This window comes from Hippocampus guttulatus, chromosome 7 (assembly GCF_054856545.1).
Source record: "Hippocampus guttulatus isolate MCC_2025c chromosome 7, RoL_Hgut_1.0, whole genome shotgun sequence".
Classification (NCBI taxonomy): Eukaryota; Metazoa; Chordata; class Actinopteri; order Syngnathiformes; family Syngnathidae; genus Hippocampus; species Hippocampus guttulatus.
In genome coordinates this window covers 21,975,556-21,993,751 of record NC_141267.1, presented here as the reverse complement: position 1 = coordinate 21,993,751, position 18,196 = coordinate 21,975,556, and the positions used below count along the sequence as shown (strand labels likewise).

Below are 18,196 nucleotides of genomic sequence, written 5' to 3'. Positions count from 1 at the left end.
AAGCAGACTTCACTATTCCAGAAAAAAATAGATTTGACAAGTGTGTGGTCTAAACTAAAATCTGAGTAAAACCACAATTTCGGTCATTTACAGAAGAAGTCATCATTGCCGTAGAAATCAGAAAAGTGTAAATAAAGCCCACCGACGTTACCACAACCCTCCAACACCTGGATTCTCTCCTCTGCGACCAATTTGGAATTAGCTCACTTTAGTTCTCAATGGTTCAAATTCCTCACAAACTAGCGAAACAAGTTGTTTTGATGGATGACTTGTTTTGGGTGCGGTGGCTACTTTCGTTCAAACTTAGTTTGCTCTTCATGTGAGTCACTTAACTGTGACTCATAGACTCGAGGCCCTCCCCGGGCCCAAGTACAACAACTACATGACAAACTTATTTGAGCACACTTTTCAAAGGATTCCTTCACACCTGTTCTACCTTTCTTGCCATTCGAAATCTTCAAACAATTGCTACTTATACGCATGCAAACAACATAGAACAAGACTCACAAGCATCTACTGTGTCTCTGCTCTGTTGGATTGATGAATATGATGGCTCTGTCTCTTCTTCTTGCCCTTACATAGGCTCCAGTAAAGCTCAGTGCTGCCTGGCATGTTGTGGCATAGCATGGTACTACACTAAAGGTGTGCAATTCTAAATTCAGACATGCCTGTGCAGTGACATCACAATTGATCACTTAAAAATCCGTAATACAGCGGAGGCCAAACACCGGTGGGCCATTTTGCCATTTCAGAACCCAACGGCTGATATTAAGATGAGAGACCGCCATTTTCTTGCTTCATTTCGACAACTTTTCTAACATATCTATTAGCTTGGGCAACCAATCACGAGGCCTCCGTGAAACTGAGCCGCCAACATATGATCCGGCGACAAAACAGGCCTGACGACTGAAGCGCTTGTTTGTCTTCAACGCAGGCAGTGGAAGCCCACGATGGAGTGATAGCCGCATTGTTCCGATACTGGAATGAGTTGTCACCACCAACTCACTGACGCTACTTACTCATTTACTCATTTATTCACTTACTCACACTCTCTGGGTGCGGCGCTCCTGTCAGCAGTTTTTGGAGAGACAGTGATTCTCATTGCGGAGAAACTCTTTTTGGAGCTTTCAAAACGTCAACATATTCTTTGGCTGACACTGACATTTCTGACGTGTTCTCCAAAAATGTGCCCAGAGATTAAATACAATGTAGATTAGATGGTACGTTACAAATGCATTAATTATGATGTATGGTGAATTAATATGCTCATATGGTAGACTATAGCTGTATAAACATGATCTTTTTTATAAGTAGGATACAAGAGAGGTGTGGAGACATTAAATAGTCAATTGCAACGGCTGGATTACTCAAATGCACTTGACTTTGGAGTCAGCCACTTCTCCATTAAGCATCTCCAGTTGGTCCAAAATACTGCTGCTTACCTCTTGACTGGTACTCGTAAGAGGGAGCACATATGACCCGGTGCGTCAAACAATTTTGGCGAGCTGTCATATTTTATTTCGATTACATTGCACGATTGGAAATGTCAGAACATTAGTGACACTGCAGGATTCAGGGCATTTTTTTCCCCCTCATGATGACAATGACACATTTTCATATTTTACATATAACAAATGGATGCATTGAGGAAAATGTTGTCAGGGGTGAGAAATGTAGGTCAAAATATGGGCTCAAAATGCGTGACGTAATGTGAAACGTAGCAAGATGAAGTGAAATAGCAGAGAGTCAAAGGTCACTCGACTTTGTCTTGACTTGTGTGGAAGACAAAAACGCATTCACATTTGCCATTATTGTCAACACAAATGTACGTGGGACACATTTGCCACAAAAGTAGAATGTGTGGCGAATAACGACGGGAACAAAACGGGATCTCGTAAAAACAGTCAACCACTTTCAAAGGCGTGTGAACCGAGTTGCGGGCCCAGCGGCGCGCCGAATGGCGAGGCCTCGACAGGACCGACGTGTTCTCACTCTGCTGTGAGGCCAAATATTTCTGCCAAGCTCTCTCTCAGATGCACACGCTAACCTGTCACTGCCTGCTAGGGGTGTGTGTGTGTGTGCGCAGTGAGAACAAAGTACTCCTCCCCTTGATAAATAAGCCTCCTCCCGGGCCGGCCCGTCTCACATTATCAGGAAGCGACGTGGGCCTCGTTTCATGGATGCGGGCAGCAGTCATGATTTTAACGTTTGTGTCGCTGTTGCTGGCCGTAAGTACGAATCCTTGACACGTTTTGACAATTATTTTTTGTAACTGTGGTTCACCGTCGCAGAAAAAGGGTGTGCAATTTTGGAATGTGAAACTTGGACGTCTTGGGCAGGTGTAGTCATGCCGTATGTTGAATGTAAATAATTGCTCAGGTGTAAGGTGAGTTTGCTGTGTTTATTTGACCCTTGAATGTGTTGATTCCAAATACATGGTTGTCATGGCGATGCGTGTGGAAGACAAAAATGAGGATCGTCAGTCTTATGCGGTTTGCACGTAGTAAATGTTTCGAGAGTTTAATAGAAATTTTGAAAGAGGTTTCAAATGTTGGTCGAATTGGGGTAAAATGGCAGAAGTGGCAAATTTCCACAAAAGATTGTGGAAATGGTGTAAAATCCTGGTGAAGGTAGAGTTCAAAAAAGTAATTTGTGTAAAATGTTGGTTGAATGCAGGTAGATCGTGATTAGAATGCGTGTAAAACAGTCAAATTGGTTGAAAATGGAGGAGACGGTGAAAATGTGAAATGTGGGATGAATGTTGTTCACACTGTGGAAAATGATGATGTCACATTTCAGGAAAAAATTCGGAAATTTAGTGAAATCTGACGATCTTTCCAAAATGCATAATTCCACATATGTTTTGACTTACGACGTATCATTCACAAGTTGCCTGGCTAATAATCTGCTTGTTCGTTTTTCAAGGCCGTCTGCTCTTGGCTCATGAACCAAAATAGCTGCGCGTGAAAAGGACGACCCCGAGAGAACATATTTGCATCGGTCGTTGAGATAAGCGCATTGTGTTGCAAGGTCAAACTCATTAGCAAGTGCACAATGTTGGACGTTGGACAACGACACCGTCGATATCGGACGATAACATATTTATGTCGTATTGAATTGGAACGTAGCAATACCGTATTGATATTGGATGATAGCGTGTTGATATCAGATGATAACCAGGCCACGTATCACCATTTTTTGGCTCTCTCAAACTGAGCTGCAGATATTCTGGAAAGTTTAAATTTACGTGACATTTGAACACAAGACGACATTTAGCGGTACAGCAGATGCTAATCCTAGTCAGATTTTTTTTTTCAGATGGTCACAGGACTTTGAAATTTTCGGCTCTTTTGGAACAGTTTCGGGCAACGTTACAGTTTGGGCCTGTCGGAATAGTTTCATGTTTGGGTAGCCGTCGGGTCGGGTGGTGTTCGCATTAGCGTCTCTCAGAAAAGTCAAATTAGAGTGAGAGTTCAGGTTCGTGTTCCTTTTAGTCGATTGCAAGAGTTGTGAAAAGGTACAGACACCGAGTGAGAGCCGTATAAACAAGCAATATAAAAATACTCGCCAAATACTCAAACTTCCTCGACATTGAAAAAATATGAGATCGATATTATTGCGCTAGTTAACACATACCTAAAAAAACAACATCTTTGTTATCAAGGGTTTTCGCTACTATCTTGACTTTGATGTTGCTAGCTAATGCTAATTTCTGCACCGATGTGGGCGAAGACGTACCAGCAGCAATTCCCTTGGGGAAAGTTTCTTCATGCCCATTCTGTACATTCTTCACGAACTGCATGTGCTGACTTGATGATTTTGGCAGCCAAAGGATGCACTGCCACACCCGCTTGTGGGAGTTTGTGTCACCGTTGCTCACCTGCGCGCATGCACCGGCATGGAGTTCAGTCTGCGGGCGTGGCAGGTAGACAGGCTGGTTGACAGCTAGTCGCGTAGCTAGGGCGTGTCGGCCGCTCCTCGCTGCGTTCTCGTGTGTCTGGTAGCACGCATGGGGAGCGACAGATTCAATGCGAACTTGGATGTTAGGGTGCGACTGAAGGATTAGGGTTGATGTTAAGGTCTTGCGCTTAGGAGGGCTGGGTGTTGTGATGTTGGAGTGTCAGGGATACGGTTTTAGGATATTGGATTTGGTTTTTGGGTCTTAAGGGAAGGGACAAGGTGAGGGGTGCTAGGTTTCTGGTGTTAGGGGGTCAAGATTTTTGCTCATGAAGATTTGGGCGAGGTTTGAAAAATAAAAGATACGTTTCACTCGATACCAAGACTTAATGAAACTGTTAGGATGTCACGTTTAGGGTGAATGGGCCTTGGGAGTGTCTGTGCTACATGAGTGTTTACTTCCTACTGGGGACTCTGAGGACTGTTGACAAGTGCAGGGTGTGCACGTAAAGTCCGCCTGACTTCCTGTCACTTTGCCACCGCTTCAACGTTCGGTTGCAGGCCTGACAGGTTTGTCCACATTCAGCCACGACTTGCACCTTCGGACGACAGTCAGCGCCTCAGGCTCACGCAACAGTGGGAAGAAGCGTAAAGCGTTGATACGAAGGGTCGGAAAAGTCATCAAATTGGGTGAAAATGTCGCTAAGTCTTGCTCGCTAGTTCACTTGCGTCAAACACGTTTCCACATCAGAAGCACAAATTTCACAATAAAAGCATTGCATATTTTGTGCTGTACTTTGACTTTATGGTCACTGTGAGGACCAATCAGAAAATGTAGGCAGGCCAGATAGGCCCCCGGGCCCTAATTTGCCCAAGCTTGTGCTAACTATACCATAAGACATTTTAGGTTGTGAATGTAAACAAAAGGGAGCAAGAATAGTCAGCAGGGTTACAGTATATGAGGCAATGGCACACGCCTTCATAAATACTATAAATAAACCTCACGACGTGAACTGTTTCACCAACTCCAGACGGCTGCCCTGGTGGAGGGTGATGAAGTCCTATCAAGACGAAAAAGACACTGGGTCCCCCCGCCAAAGGTTCTCATAGAAAACACGGACTACTCCAACGAACTCTATGTGGCGAAAGTGAGTACAGTACAGTCTGATCCGGTACAGAGCAGCATTCATTTGTTAGATGTTTGCTTTGGTGCCCCCATGTGGTCCAATTGTGCGACGAAGGAATGGTGTTGTTGATTCATCATCACTGTACGTTTCAGATCCACTCGGACTTTGATGACGGTAATGGGAACCTGGCCTACTCCCTGGAGGGCGTGGGCGCCAACCAGTACCCCTTCCACCTGTTCGTGGTGGACCCCAGAACGGGCTACATTAAGCTCACCAAGAAACTCGACAGGGAGGAATACAGCATGTACAATGTGAGTTGGGGCCGGAGCCATCTAATATCAACAACCATATGCAAATAAGGCTTGAAATACTCATTTTAAACCCAAACGCTAGTTTGAGATGCTGGACCATATTTGAAACCCTAAACCCACAAGACACATTTATTTTTCTGGCCCATAATCACAGAAATGTCTCAAAGGGCTTTATAATCGGGAAAACAGTGAAAACTAATGCTATGTTTACGTATTATGTCTTAAAACAAAAGAGGGCCAAGTACCGATCGATCCCTGCCGAACTCCACTGTATAACATTGCCAAAGTCAGTACGTCCGTTCCGAGACGTAAAAGACGTGACTGAAATACCGACACAAGTTTCAAGGCATTCAAATAGTATCTTATGAATGATCAATGATCAAAGCAGCGCTAAGATCGAGTAGTAATAGTATTGATGAGGAAGCCTAATTTGAAACTATAACCCTGGTTAAAAACCCTTATCGTCAAGACTGTGACATTGATGGCCACGGGTTCAATACCAAAGCTGTGCAGTACGGCCTGGCCGCAAGTGTGTCAACTGACCGGTCACCGTGCTTGCAGCTGTCGGGAGTGGCGACCTACACAGATGGCAGGCAGGCGGAGAAAAACATCGACATCCGCTTCAGGGTGGGGGACCAGAACGACAACTCTCCTGTCTTCAATGTCATCCCAGCCGGCGCGGTCAATGAGCGCAGCGGCGTAGGTGAGAAGATGGGTCACCTTGGCGGGGTTGGGCTTGACCACGGCCGTGCATGATTGGTCACCCCTCCTCTTGTTGCAGGGACGTACGTCATGAAAATCAGTGCAACGGATGCCGACGAGCCGGGAAATCCCAACTCTCAGATCGCGTACAGCCTGGTGTCTCAGGATCCACCCGACGACATGTTCTACATGGAGAACGATGGGACAATCTACGTCAAACGCACCAACTTGGACAGAGAAGTACGACGTGGACATGTCTTTCAACACTAATCCTTGAAACTCTCAGCCAGAGGAGAAACCTTAACCTCGGCTTGAAGAAGCAAAACCTCATTCCTTAACTTCAAATACTAAAGCAGTCTGAAAAGCATAATTTGAAACCTTACCCTCGTAAACCCTCATCCATGCTTTAAACTCTAACCCTATGTTAAAACGCACATTTGAAACTCTTAACCCTTAAAACCGACCCCATCCAGCCTCAATACCCTAATTTGATCCCTTTCCTGTTTGAAACGCGAACCACATCCGCAAACCTTAATTTGTAACCTTATCCCTGGCTTAAAACCCCCTTGTGTTTTTGCGGCGCCACCATTTTACCTTTCAGAAAACGGAGCAGTACACGCTTACGGTGAAGGGTCAGGATCTTAATGGCGCGCCAGGCGGGAACAGCGCCACCAGCACCGCCGTCGTTAAACTATACGATGTCAACGACAACCAGCCCACCCTGGAAAAGAGCGTGGTACGTCATCTGCAATTGCCATTGCCTTGATTTTAGTGAGCTTAATACAAGTCCATCGCCTCTATCCCATGTATATACAGTACGAAGGCAGCATCTTGGAGAACACGCAAGGCGTTGAGGTGATGCGGATCAAAGCGAAAGACCTGGACCTGCATGGGACGGACAACTGGAAAAGTGTTTTCAAGATCGTCAAAGGCAACGAGGCCGGGTATTTCAGCCTGATCACCGACTCGAAGACCAACGAGGGCGTCCTCATGCTCGATAAGGTACAAAATGCCAAGTCACTCATGATTTTGACGTTTGAACTTGGCCATTGTATTTAAAAGCATGTGTCCTGTTCCAGGCTGTGGATTATGAAGACGTGAAGAACTTGGACCTGGGAATCGCTGTGCTGAACTTGGTTCCACCTTTTGACCCATCTGACCCAACCACAGCTAACATAGGTTTTGGTGGAGGAGGAGGCGGGGGAGGAGGAGGAGGCGGGGGAGGAGGCGGAGGAGGAGGAGGTGGTGGAGGGGGAGGAGGAGGAGGAGGAGGAACAGGTGGAGGAGGAAGTGTCAGCTGGTTACAAGGTTTCAGCAGTGGCATGACGAGTACCACCGGAGGAGTCACGTGGAAAGGCACCACATACAAAACCTATCCCATCAAAATCAAGGTCAAGAACCAGCGCGAGGGTCCACGTTTTGACCCCAAAGTAAAAGTCATCACCATGTCGGAGGGAGGCAGCTCAACCTTCAACATGAACAACATCATTACTCGCTATGCTGCGCTAGACGGCGATACGGGGAAACCGGCCGAGAACGTGAGGTAAGTGGCTACACCGGCACAATGTGCTACTACTTTTGACTTGATCGTAAAACTGTTAATAAACCAAAACAAACTACTGAATAAAAGTCTGCTTTTTTAGTAGTGGTATGTTTATGAACCGTGATGTAGTGGAGGAACACTATAAAAAAAATATACACAGACCTGAACCAGTCTGTGCGTGCGCATTGGGTTGCAGGTACGTTAAAGGTTCGGATCCTGACAACTGGCTCACCATTGACCCGAAGACCGCCGATATCAGACTGAACAAGATGCCTGACAGAGAGTCCACTTTGTTAGTGAATGGCACCTACTACGCCAAAGTACTCTGCATTTCTGAAGGTACATAACCACAATCGGCTCCTGACTCTGTACATACCAGGTATACGTTGAAGTTCCCAAGGGAAACGTGTCTTGTAGACAATGTAAAAAAACTGTTTGGATGCCATAGAAACAATAAATCCATTTGAAAAGGGAGCGGTTTGTGTTGCTCTGGTGACAAAGGAGTCTCTTGTCCTTCGATGTGTAAATTGCCCAACAAAGTGGATGTGGTAGCCTTTAATAGAAGTCTGTAAGGGTGGGCGATGATTCTCCGGGTGTGTGTCGACATGTGGTGTTGGCGTAGCGTTCTTAGCCGAAAAAAAAAAGACTGGATGTTGCTTGCCTCTTCCCCATATATAGATGCACCATCGGGCACCGCCACCGGGACTGTAGCTATCCAAGTGGAAGACTTCAACGACCACTGCCCCACCCTCACCAGTACCCTCGAGACTCTGTGCATTCCCGAGGAGGCGGCCATTATCAGTGCTGTCGACGAAGATGACTTCCCCAATGGAGCTCCTTTCACTTTTGAAATCATCCCAGAGAACACTCAGGGAAAATGGCAGGTGGAGCATCTCAACGGTGAGGAGACAACGTCCAGTGTGTTTTGGATTCATCTGGGAAAAAGCCGTGTCGATACGCGAGTCGCTCAAAGGAGTTCTCCACAGTTTCATCCTGGGACTGTTTCGATGTGATGTGAAAAAGTGTTTTTTTTTGCTCAGTGGGACATAGATTTGACAGTCATCAGCATAGCAATGGAAGGAAAGACCATGTTTCCTTAAGATGGAACCCAAGGTTAACACAAACATATGAGTTGAGTTTAGTTGAGATAGATAACCGAGTCCTGTTATTGATGATTGGCATCATGGCGTTGAGTGATAGTGATTTTGCAAGATAAATATGCCGGTCAAAGGCGTTTTAAATCACACAATGTTGATATTATTTGATTTTTTTTAAATCACGCCGATTGTCACCCAAGAAAAGTTTTTGTCATGGCCGCGTATCTTGCCGCTGAACACGCTGTTGCTTTGTGATTGGTCCGTACCACTCGAAGCCAATCGACAACGGATTCTCTAGGTTTTGTGAACTCATAAATAGTGCAAGAATCCATCTTGAAGGCAAGGTTAGGTTTGGATCTCAGTCTGCTTTAATTTCAGACAAAATCTCACTGATGAATTTGTGTGGGCAGATACCGCGGCAATCCTGAGAGCCCAACAGTCCTTATGGCCTGGTAACCAGGAGGTGGAATTATTGGTGAAGGATGCGCAGGGGCAGGCGTGCCCGGAACCGCAGAAGGTGACAGTCCAGGTGTGCACCTGCGAGGACGGAGTGATTTGCGGAGCCCGAGGTGGAAGGGGTCAGCCCAACAAGAAGTCCGAGTTGGGACCCGCAGGCATCGGTCTACTGCTGCTGGGCTTGCTGCTACTACTGCGTAAGTGAAAATTTGTCTCTGCTTGGGTGAGGGCAGAGCCCGCCCGCCCGAGCCATGAGCCAAAACAGCACCTGCTTATGCTTCCAAAACCACAAGTGGGCCTCCAAGAGCAATTGACTGTTAAAAGAGCCTGGAGTACAGTTTTCTTAATCATCCTACTGTAAATGTTCATTTGAATCAGTTGCGTTGCAGCAGGGAGAGATGGAAAACATGCAGGATAATGGCCCTATATTTTTGTGTTCCCACAGTCATCCCTTTACTGCTGCTCTTCTGCCAATGCGGTGGAGCTGCAGGCCTTCCAGGAACCTTTACCAATCTGCCTTTTGACACTAAATCACATCTCATTAATTACCACACCGAGGGCCAAGGAGAGAACACGGTGCGTAACTGCAAAATGTTCTGTTTGATCTGCAATTTGGAAGAAATGTACTGACAACATTTCAACTATCACAGGAGGTGCCACTCATGAACATGCCCACGCAAGTGGATGCTGTGGATCTCCAAAAACAGGATGCACAATTTTACACGGATGGGAGGAACATGCACAGCTTTCAGGAGGACTTTGGAATCAAAAGAGATTCGATGATGGGAGTGAGAAACCAGAGAAGGCTCTACTCTGAGTTCCAAAGGGAGTCAGGGGCAGCTTATGATGATATTGGTTTCCCGCAACACATCCTTGCACAGTACTATGCTCAGGTACGGACTTTATATGTCCTAATGAGAGGTGTCGAAAGTACTCTGTACTGAAGCCAAAGTAAAGATACTTGTGTAGAAAAAGACTACAACATTGAAGTACTAAATTTAACTTGTTCAGTTAAAGACAGACGAAAACAGTTGCTCCTAATGTTTGTGATCAAAACATGTATTTGTCCTCCCTCAACAGAAGTTGAGTGGTGGAGGAGAGGACCTGGCAGTGAAGGATGCACTCTTGGTGTATGACAACGAGGGCCAAGGCTCCCTGGCCGGCTCGGTGGGCTGCTGCAGCCTCCTGGAGAACGATAACGATCTCCAGTTCCTCGACGACCTCGGGCTCAAGTTCAAGACCCTGGCAGAGGTGTGTGGCGGCAAAAAGATCCAAACAGAAGTCACTCCGCTGCCCCCGAAGGTCGTGGTTGAACCGAGGCCAGAACCCCCCAAGCTGCAACCGGTTATCCCCAAAGTAGAACAGACCGTGACTCAGGTGGTGAAAGAAAACACGACGACGCGGAACAAAGGGAGGACCACCGTGATCGAAGGGGTGGAAAATCAAGGTCAGATGTTCCTGCTCCAGCAGCAGCAGCCGGTCTACTACACCGCCGCCGCCCCTATGCTGCAGCCGATGCAGTATGTGGTCCAGCCACAAGTCCAGAATACCATGCTGCTGGCTGAGGCACCGTCTACCAACCTCCAGGGCGTGATGCTGGCGGCTCCGCAAGGCATGCTGGTGCAAGGACAGACGGTGGTGTCTGGCGGGCAAGCCCAAGCCCCTGGCATGGTGCTGGTTACGGGTACCCCTGGATCACCCACAAAAGGCATGATCGTACAAGGACAGACAATGGTATCCGGCGGAAAAGCCCCGGGCTCTGGCCTGATGCTGGTTACCGGTAAGCCGGGATCATCGACACAAGGCATGGTAGTCCAAGGAAAGGTGGTGTCCGGGAAACAAGTCCAAGGGCCTGGCATGATGCTCGTAACGGGCACGCAATCAGGAACCTTACCCGGCTCCCAGACCATAATAGAGAGCAAGATTCCTGTGGGCAAAGTGGTGAGGACGAGCCAAACCTCCATCCAACAAGGCGGCGTCCAATTGCCAGACCTGGGCTTGCCCCAGATGAGCAACATCTCTGGATCTCACAGCACCACGATGACATCATCCAGTACCGGCGTGAGCAGAGTCCCGACATACCGCAAGGTGGTGCGACAGGAAGAAAAGCTCACTGAACTGTGAGAAGGGCAAATGACTCTTGAAAGCAACTTTCGTCAAGGCGGCTCCTCAAGCATTTTGTTAGCGTGCAGGTTTTATTGGTGGTGGATGTTCTGCAGCAGCTTTGCCTCGGAGCGAAGCTACATGCGGCTGCACGTTCATGCTATCCGGCTCCTACCCGTCATATGTGTTACGCTCTTTCTCAAGCAACCAATGTGGAGACCCTACCGGACACCTCATGGAGATTCCGCATCTGTTTGCGAACGGAGACCACAGAGCTCCAAAGTGAGCAAAGTGCTCCGTTATCTCTTTGTTGGATATGTTGGCTGGGACTCCATGTTTCTGCCAACGAAAAAAAAAATCTCTTGGCTCGCTTTCATCACCAACCTCGTCAAGTGGCAAATCTTTGGTTTGGCCTGGACTGGGGTTTTTTTTTTTTAACGTTTTTCTTTTTGTGAACCTTCTGGATGAAAGCGATGCAACACCTGAAACATTACATGGACAGAAAGTCTGCTGCTTTGTTGTGGGGTAGGGGGGATTTCCTTCATTTTGGTGTGTCCTGAGTGAAACTTATGTTTTGATTTGTTCTCATTCAACAATTCCCAGATGTCTTAACGAGACATATTCCACATGCTTTTGCCAAAATACCCCAAGGATCGTGTACGACAGTACACATTTCACCTTCTTGTCTTCTTGTTGAAAGTCAGCAGTTTTTTTTCAGGGGTCTGGGGGGGGGGGGGTGTTCTTGACTCGTTCAGCTGAGCCAAACACAAATGCCCTCTGACCCTCACTGTGTCAACAACTTCACCGAGTAATCAAATACCGTATGTACCATTTAGCCAACAGTAATCAACATCCAGGGAAACTCAATGCAGCTCTGCTTACCGTATATTAAACTTTTCCCACAGTGGATTTAAAAAAAAGGCAGGAATTGGACAATTAAGGACTATATAAAGTATATCAAACCTCTTATGGACTGATTGATTGATTGACAGGCATTTCCCAAGACTGTGGTCCATGTAGGGTATTTGGCATTCTGGAGTTTTCTATAGATAAGAAATATTCTGCTGACTGGTGAGCAAACTTGGTTATAGATGTGCAGTATATATATGGATGTATGGATGCTTATGGATGTGCATTGCACCAGGGTGGGCTCATTGTATGTTTTTCACATGTCAGGAGAAGGTTTTGATTGACTTTTTTATTTTTAAACAGGAGTTCTTCTTTTTTCATTGATTGGAAGATGTTTTCTACAGCAAAATAAAAAGATGCGGTAGCGAGATTCAAATGTGTCACTGGTTCTTTGAGCTCATTAAACATGAAAAACTCGTTCCACTTGTCTGTGATGAGTTTTATTCCAAGAAGGCCTTTGCACAACACACTTGATTTTCAAAGTGTTCACCGCAGGGGAGGAGACAATATACAGGTAGGACAGCAAGTCCGCCCATATTTTGCAAGTGGCTGCTTGGCAGCCAACCAGGAAGTCACCTGGAGCAGTGCAGATTTCTCACCAAAGAGGGCGCTATACTGATACCAATCTGTTGAGTCATCAGGATGTGTGCCACCGTAATTTGTGTCGACGCACAATTGTATTGGAACACACTAAGAACCATTGCCAGACCCGAGTCTTCAGGGGGGCATATAAAATGCATGGGGAGTGGGGAGAAAATGGCTATTAGTCCACTCCAAAAAACAAGCAACTCGGATGGACAGCACTTCCCTTTGTGGCCTGCCCACAGGGACAGATGGGAACACACTGAACTGGTATTTGGACCTCCTCATTTAGCTACTGGATGCAACTCGCGTCATCCATAAAAACAACGTAATGTTTCGCTGCATGCTGCACAGAGCGCAGATTACTGCCCCCCCCCACCCCCCATTGGTAGTCAAAAGGTGGTGTACCTAATAAAGTGACCACTGTGTTGTTTTGTTCATCCTCCCACTCTGAAGCTTACCAGCATCTTGATGACATAATGACAGGAAATGAGCGTGTTTGTGCTTCCAATTTTGGCTTTTTGCACTCTCACACGGCAGCTTCGTACCCTCTCGCTGCTTGGAATAGTTTGTCTCCTTCAAATCAATCTTGTTCTTTGCAATTTTGTCCATGGTAACAAAAGCTATTTTGTTTCTTATCACTGAGAATCGCTATAGAGCAGCGGGTGGCAACGGTGTAGCCAACCAGATCTTTGGATGGACTTTAGGATGACAGGCAGGTGTGAGCAACGTGTCACAAAAATATTTGATGCTAAGCCACAGACCCAAAATAAATCACAGTGTTGAATTCAGTGATACATTTTAGAATTAGTTTCATGAGTTTTGAAAATACAATCATTTACATATATTAGCTTTCTCTTTAAAAAGGAAACCATAGTTGATTGATGCGCTTTGGGGCAACTGCGTCAATCTCTAAGTTAGCATTGTTGTTAGCTCAAAATGCTAATGTTGCAGTTCTCATTTGAGGCCTGGTTGGCAATATATTTGGATTACATGTCAAATAATGCTACATTGTGGTTAGCTCAAAATGCTAACCAGTACTTGCCTAAGGTAAACAAATGTCAATTGAACCGATAAAATTAAACAGGTACTCCTGTGTCTTTCCAAGACTACAGCGTAGCCTTGAGATTGACACTCGTACCTCAAGTCATCTTTCAACAATGAAATGAATGGAAATGTCATTAATCTGTTGCAGCCTCTCCCCAGAAAAACACCCGTTATGCTAACAGTACACTACTAACCTCAAGTACCATACATGATGCTAGCAGGGAGGCTACCATTTCTTATCATAAAACCTATCTGGATTTTTGTTTTTATATGAACAGACTGTATTTTTGTGGTACTGAACTTTGAAACATAAAATGACGTCTGTGTGTAGACTGGAAATGAAATGTGATGGGAGGAAGGGAGTGCGTGTGTGTGTGCGTAGGGGGCGGGCGGTGGGGGTGTATCACGACAGATGCGAGCCTCACTTGAAAGCAGCCTTTCCACACGTACCACCTCCACGTCCTCTTCTGGAGGGGGGGGGGGGGGGGTGTCACATCACGTGTGGTCGGGTGAGCTTGGCGCCAGCTCGATGCCAGTTTACTGTTCAGCCATGGCGCGAGCTCAGCTGCCGTGGAGACTCTTCTTCTTCTTCATCTTTTTCTTCTTCCGGAAGCCCCTGCAGACGCAGGTAAGTCAAGCGGCGTTTGGTTGTTTGCGTGTGCGCACATACAGTACGTCTCTGAGGGGTTGGCTGATCTTGGTTGCTATGGCGACCGCTTCCACGATGAAGCAAGGATCCATCCCACTCATCATGCAGTGAGGTGTTAACTGACTTTTAAGGACTTAGGGTACCTAGGCTCAATAGACTGAGCCAAAGTCACAAACATACATGTACTCAGAGTGAGTGACAGAGAGTTATATATAATTATGTCAGTGCACATAACTGACTTAGGTCGACATAAATTCACCTCTTGCTAGGAAACCCTGAAATATTTGATAAGAGCTCAGAGATAGACCACATTTTTTTACTCTTCACGTGCAGGGTCGGCGCCGCCTCACCCGCCTCCCCCTGCAGCAAGATCGCAGCTAAGCATCATTTTTGTTGAAATGAAGCTGCGCATAGTTCCTTGACAAAGCAATACTTTACGTTTTTTTGCTCACTCAAATGTTGGAGTAAGCGAGGAATTCTCTTGTGCGACCGATTTGAAAGACGCTTCCATGTTTGCACACGTCCCACGAATGGCACCGCTTCATGGAAACTTCCCCCACCCTAAGCTTCTCTTCCTCCTCCACATTTCCAATGGGAGCCCATTAAGGCTTCGAGCTTTATCGTCATCCATAATGGATGAAGACTGAACATCCAAGTCAAACGTGCTGCTCCTCATCACCTCCAACGGCACTGCAAGAGGACGTTCCAAACGGACACTTCATTAGCGACACCGACACCGCTCACGCAGAGGGTGATTCATTTTATCCAGCACAGTAGAAAAAAAAGGTTTAAATATAGCAAATACATGCTATACATAAAAACAGCAGCCTCTTCTAATGAATAGCCGATCGTTCATCCACTTGGCGGAGGTGGCGCGAAGGCCGCTGGAAGCAAACTAAAGGCCACGGGAATTGACCGCGGCTCAGGAAGGAAAAACGAGCTGGGATAAGCCAAGATAATGTAACATGTGCGGGTGCATGGTTGACGCAGGGTCTCAACCAGTGGTCAGAGTTTCGAGCCAGCGTGAGGATTTTTCAAGTCAGTCGAAGATGATTGCGGGGAGGCTCAAAAGGAAAAGTACTTCAGGGAGACGTTTTCATCTTGATCAACTTTTGTTGGCGATGCTGAACTCTCAGTGTGTGTGTGTGTGTTTGGCGACCCCCCCCCCCACCCCCACCCCCACAGGCACGCTTGTCGTCAGCCCACCTGAAGTGTTTGTTTGCGTGCTGGCTGGCGGTGTTGGTGGGCAGCTGGGTGGTCTACGTGGAGTACTCGTCCTACTCGGAGCTGTGCCGAGGACGCCAGTGCACCGCAGCCATGGTGAGGCAGACTTGACGTGGGCTCCTTGAGCCGCGCGGCCACCTTGTCTTGATGCTGATGTTGTGTTCAAGTGTGCCAAATACAGAAAAGGCCTGGTGGACGGCTCAGCCTGCAGCAGCTTGTGTGACAAAGACACGTTGGCGCTCGACAAGTGTCTCAGCACGCACGCCGCCAAACAGGTATGCTCGCTCTGATTATTCTAAGCCCCACTGAAGACCCCGTAGGGGAGCAAATTCATTCTTTAACTTCATTTTTTTGTTTTTCCATTTTCTCTTCTGTATGTGTTTTGCAGGTGTACTCGGGCATGTGGGGCGACCTGGAAGGCGTGGTCAGGTGTCGGATGGACGAGGCCCCTGCTTACGACGTGGGGAGCCAGATGGAGGGCGGGAAGGAGGCCGCCGCCCTCTTCGAGACCCCCCCCACGGGGACTTCCGTGGAGAAGTTCAAGGAGATGATCCTTGACCACCTCAAGGTACGCAGTGGGAGCTTGAAAACCAACGATCCACAATTCATTTGGCGTTCCTTGGCCCACCAAAGGTTAGCAAACACTGTTTGAAAGAACCCACAGCTCACAAAATTGTGGGTGGGGGTGTTTCTCACAGGCCAAAGTGGACGAGGAGCAGGCCAACCTTGGCGAGCTGACCGCCCGCGCCCTGGCGGCAGCCGACGCCAACAAGGACGGTCGCATTTCACTGGCGGAGGCGAGGTCTTCGTGGGCGCTGCTGCAGCTCAACGACTTCCTGCTGGCGTTAGCGCTGCAGGAGCGCGGCCACACAGCCAAGATTCTCGGCTTCTGCGGCGACCTCTACGTGACGGAGAAGGTACCGAACGCGCCACTTTACGGTGTCAGGGCGCCGGCCTGGGCGCCGGCCTGGGTGCGCCGCGCTGCCGATCACTGGTTCACCCCCGCCTGGCACCACAGAGCCAAGATCTCCATGGGACTCCTGGAGCTGGTAGAGGATCTGTTCCACGGGGCCTTCGGCAGCTTCCTCATGTGCGACCTGAGCGCTGCCCACTTTGGGTACTCCGGGCGCTACGATTTTAGGGTGGCCGATGCCCAGAACATCGTCCCTCAAGCCACCTTCCAGGAAGCCATCCGGCAGCAGAGGTGCGATAGGGACACAGACTGTGTTTACGGCGTGGACTGTCTCACTACCTGCGATCTCACGAAGCGGCGCTGCACCCCCGAAGTGGCCGAGCCCAACCTAGTTAAGGCCTGCCGGGTCCTGGAAGACTACGTCTTGCAGGGCGCGCCCTCAGACATCCGCGAGGAACTCGAGAAGCAACTGCACGCCTGCATGGCGCTGCGGGGATCGGCGGAGCAGGCCGAGATCCAACACTCGTTGGTTCTCAACAACCTCAAGACGTTGTTATGGAAGAAGATCTCGCACAACAAAGACTCCTAACCAAAAGATATTGATCAGAGGATTTTAATCTGGATCAGGGTTTTGGCGGGCTTTCCGGGAGTCTAACCTTATCCTATGCAGAATCATAATCAAAAATATTTCTTGGGAACTCCGATCTGGATCCAGATGCCTCCTTTTATACAGATACATATTTCATTATTTGGATGCACAAACCCTGGGGGATTTAAGGCGGTTTGAGCTCAAGGAGCGCATATTTTATGGAATTTCTAAAATTTTGTGTTGTTCAGGTAGTCTTATTTTAGCTAAACATGTTGGACTTATGTTATTCTCGTTTTAATTGACACAACTTTTAGGGGATTTAAGGTACAGTATTCTCAGATTAATATGTTTTGCTTTGTGGGCATCATCTTATTTTAACCAAAGTAACTTTTTGGAGATTGAGTTATTGTGGGATTATTAGTTTTAATCTTTATAACTTGAATGGATTGCTCCTTGGTGGGGACTTTTTTTGGCAAAGTTATGTTTAACCTGTGCACCCGCTTTGCACTGACGGGCCGGCTTCTTCTTCTTTTTATTTTATTTATTTCTTTTTACGTGTCTGTTGTAAAAGGTATCCACAGAAAGATATGACTTTTACAATGGTTTTGTGGCATTTTTGTTGAGTGACATTTTTCTAATGCTAAAGATGTGACTTGGCTAAATAAAAGTTGATAAACAAATAGTACTGCACTTTTGAGTGAGATGTGCCCTCACTACCACGTCTACACACTGAGCTAATTAATTCTGAAATTAAAATCGAGGCGTCCTGATTGCGTCTCAGATGTTTTGCTGATCGAACTTGGCCTACTGTTGGCAATCAATTTATAATATCTCATTTAAAACATGTTAGAATTTAGGCTGGAGTTTCCTCACATTTTCCAACGTGGAAATGTAGGTCAGTCAGTGCTTTGTTGGCCCTGATGACCCTGCGAATTGCCGTTACGTGGACGATTACTGTCATTTCGTTAACTCGTATGTAACAACAGATTTTACAGTGTAAATGCTGATCAGGTGAAAGACAGAAATCCCGAAATATATTCAACAAAT

At 47.0% G+C, this 18,196-nt stretch overlaps 2 protein-coding genes across 2 annotated transcripts; both read left to right on the top strand.

Annotated features, from left to right (window-relative positions):
* Positions 1-2,155: 2,155 nt before the first annotated feature.
* On the top strand, positions 2,156-12,515 carry dsg2.1 (desmoglein 2, tandem duplicate 1). Its single transcript, XM_086116258.1, has 14 exons — positions 2,156-2,228; positions 4,929-5,045; positions 5,177-5,335; positions 5,897-6,038; positions 6,117-6,277; positions 6,639-6,773; positions 6,854-7,039; positions 7,117-7,580; positions 7,777-7,919; positions 8,259-8,480; positions 9,088-9,330; positions 9,579-9,709; positions 9,784-10,026; positions 10,214-12,515. Exons 1-14 carry the CDS (start codon positions 2,181-2,183, stop codon positions 11,255-11,257), a joined length of 3,438 nt encoding a protein of 1,145 aa, XP_085972384.1. The 5' UTR covers positions 2,156-2,180; the 3' UTR covers positions 11,258-12,515.
* Positions 12,516-14,279: 1,764 nt separating this feature from the next.
* LOC147203084 (divergent protein kinase domain 1A-like) lies at positions 14,280-17,839 on the top strand. The gene is made up of 5 exons (XM_086116274.1): positions 14,280-14,402; positions 15,609-15,743; positions 15,815-15,922; positions 16,036-16,215; positions 16,346-17,839. Exons 1-5 carry the CDS (start codon positions 14,304-14,306, stop codon positions 17,147-17,149), a joined length of 1,326 nt encoding a protein of 441 aa, XP_085972400.1. The 5' UTR covers positions 14,280-14,303; the 3' UTR covers positions 17,150-17,839.
* Positions 17,840-18,196: the final 357 nt, after the last annotated feature.

Coding starts and splice junctions, on each gene's coding strand:
- dsg2.1 (XM_086116258.1), top strand. CDS start 2,181: ATGCGGGCAGCAGTCATGATTTTAACGTTTGTGTCGCTGTTGCTGGCC. Junction 7,581..7,776: donor AAACCGGCCGAGAACGTGAG/GTAAGTGGCTAC, acceptor ATTGGGTTGCAG/GTACGTTAAAGGTTCGGATC. Junction 7,920..8,258: donor AGTACTCTGCATTTCTGAAG/GTACATAACCAC, acceptor CCCCATATATAG/ATGCACCATCGGGCACCGCC.
- LOC147203084 (XM_086116274.1), top strand. CDS start 14,304: ATGCCAGTTTACTGTTCAGCCATGGCGCGAGCTCAGCTGCCGTGGAGA. Junction 14,403..15,608: donor GGAAGCCCCTGCAGACGCAG/GTAAGTCAAGCG, acceptor CCACCCCCACAG/GCACGCTTGTCGTCAGCCCA. Junction 15,923..16,035: donor GCACGCACGCCGCCAAACAG/GTATGCTCGCTC, acceptor TGTGTTTTGCAG/GTGTACTCGGGCATGTGGGG.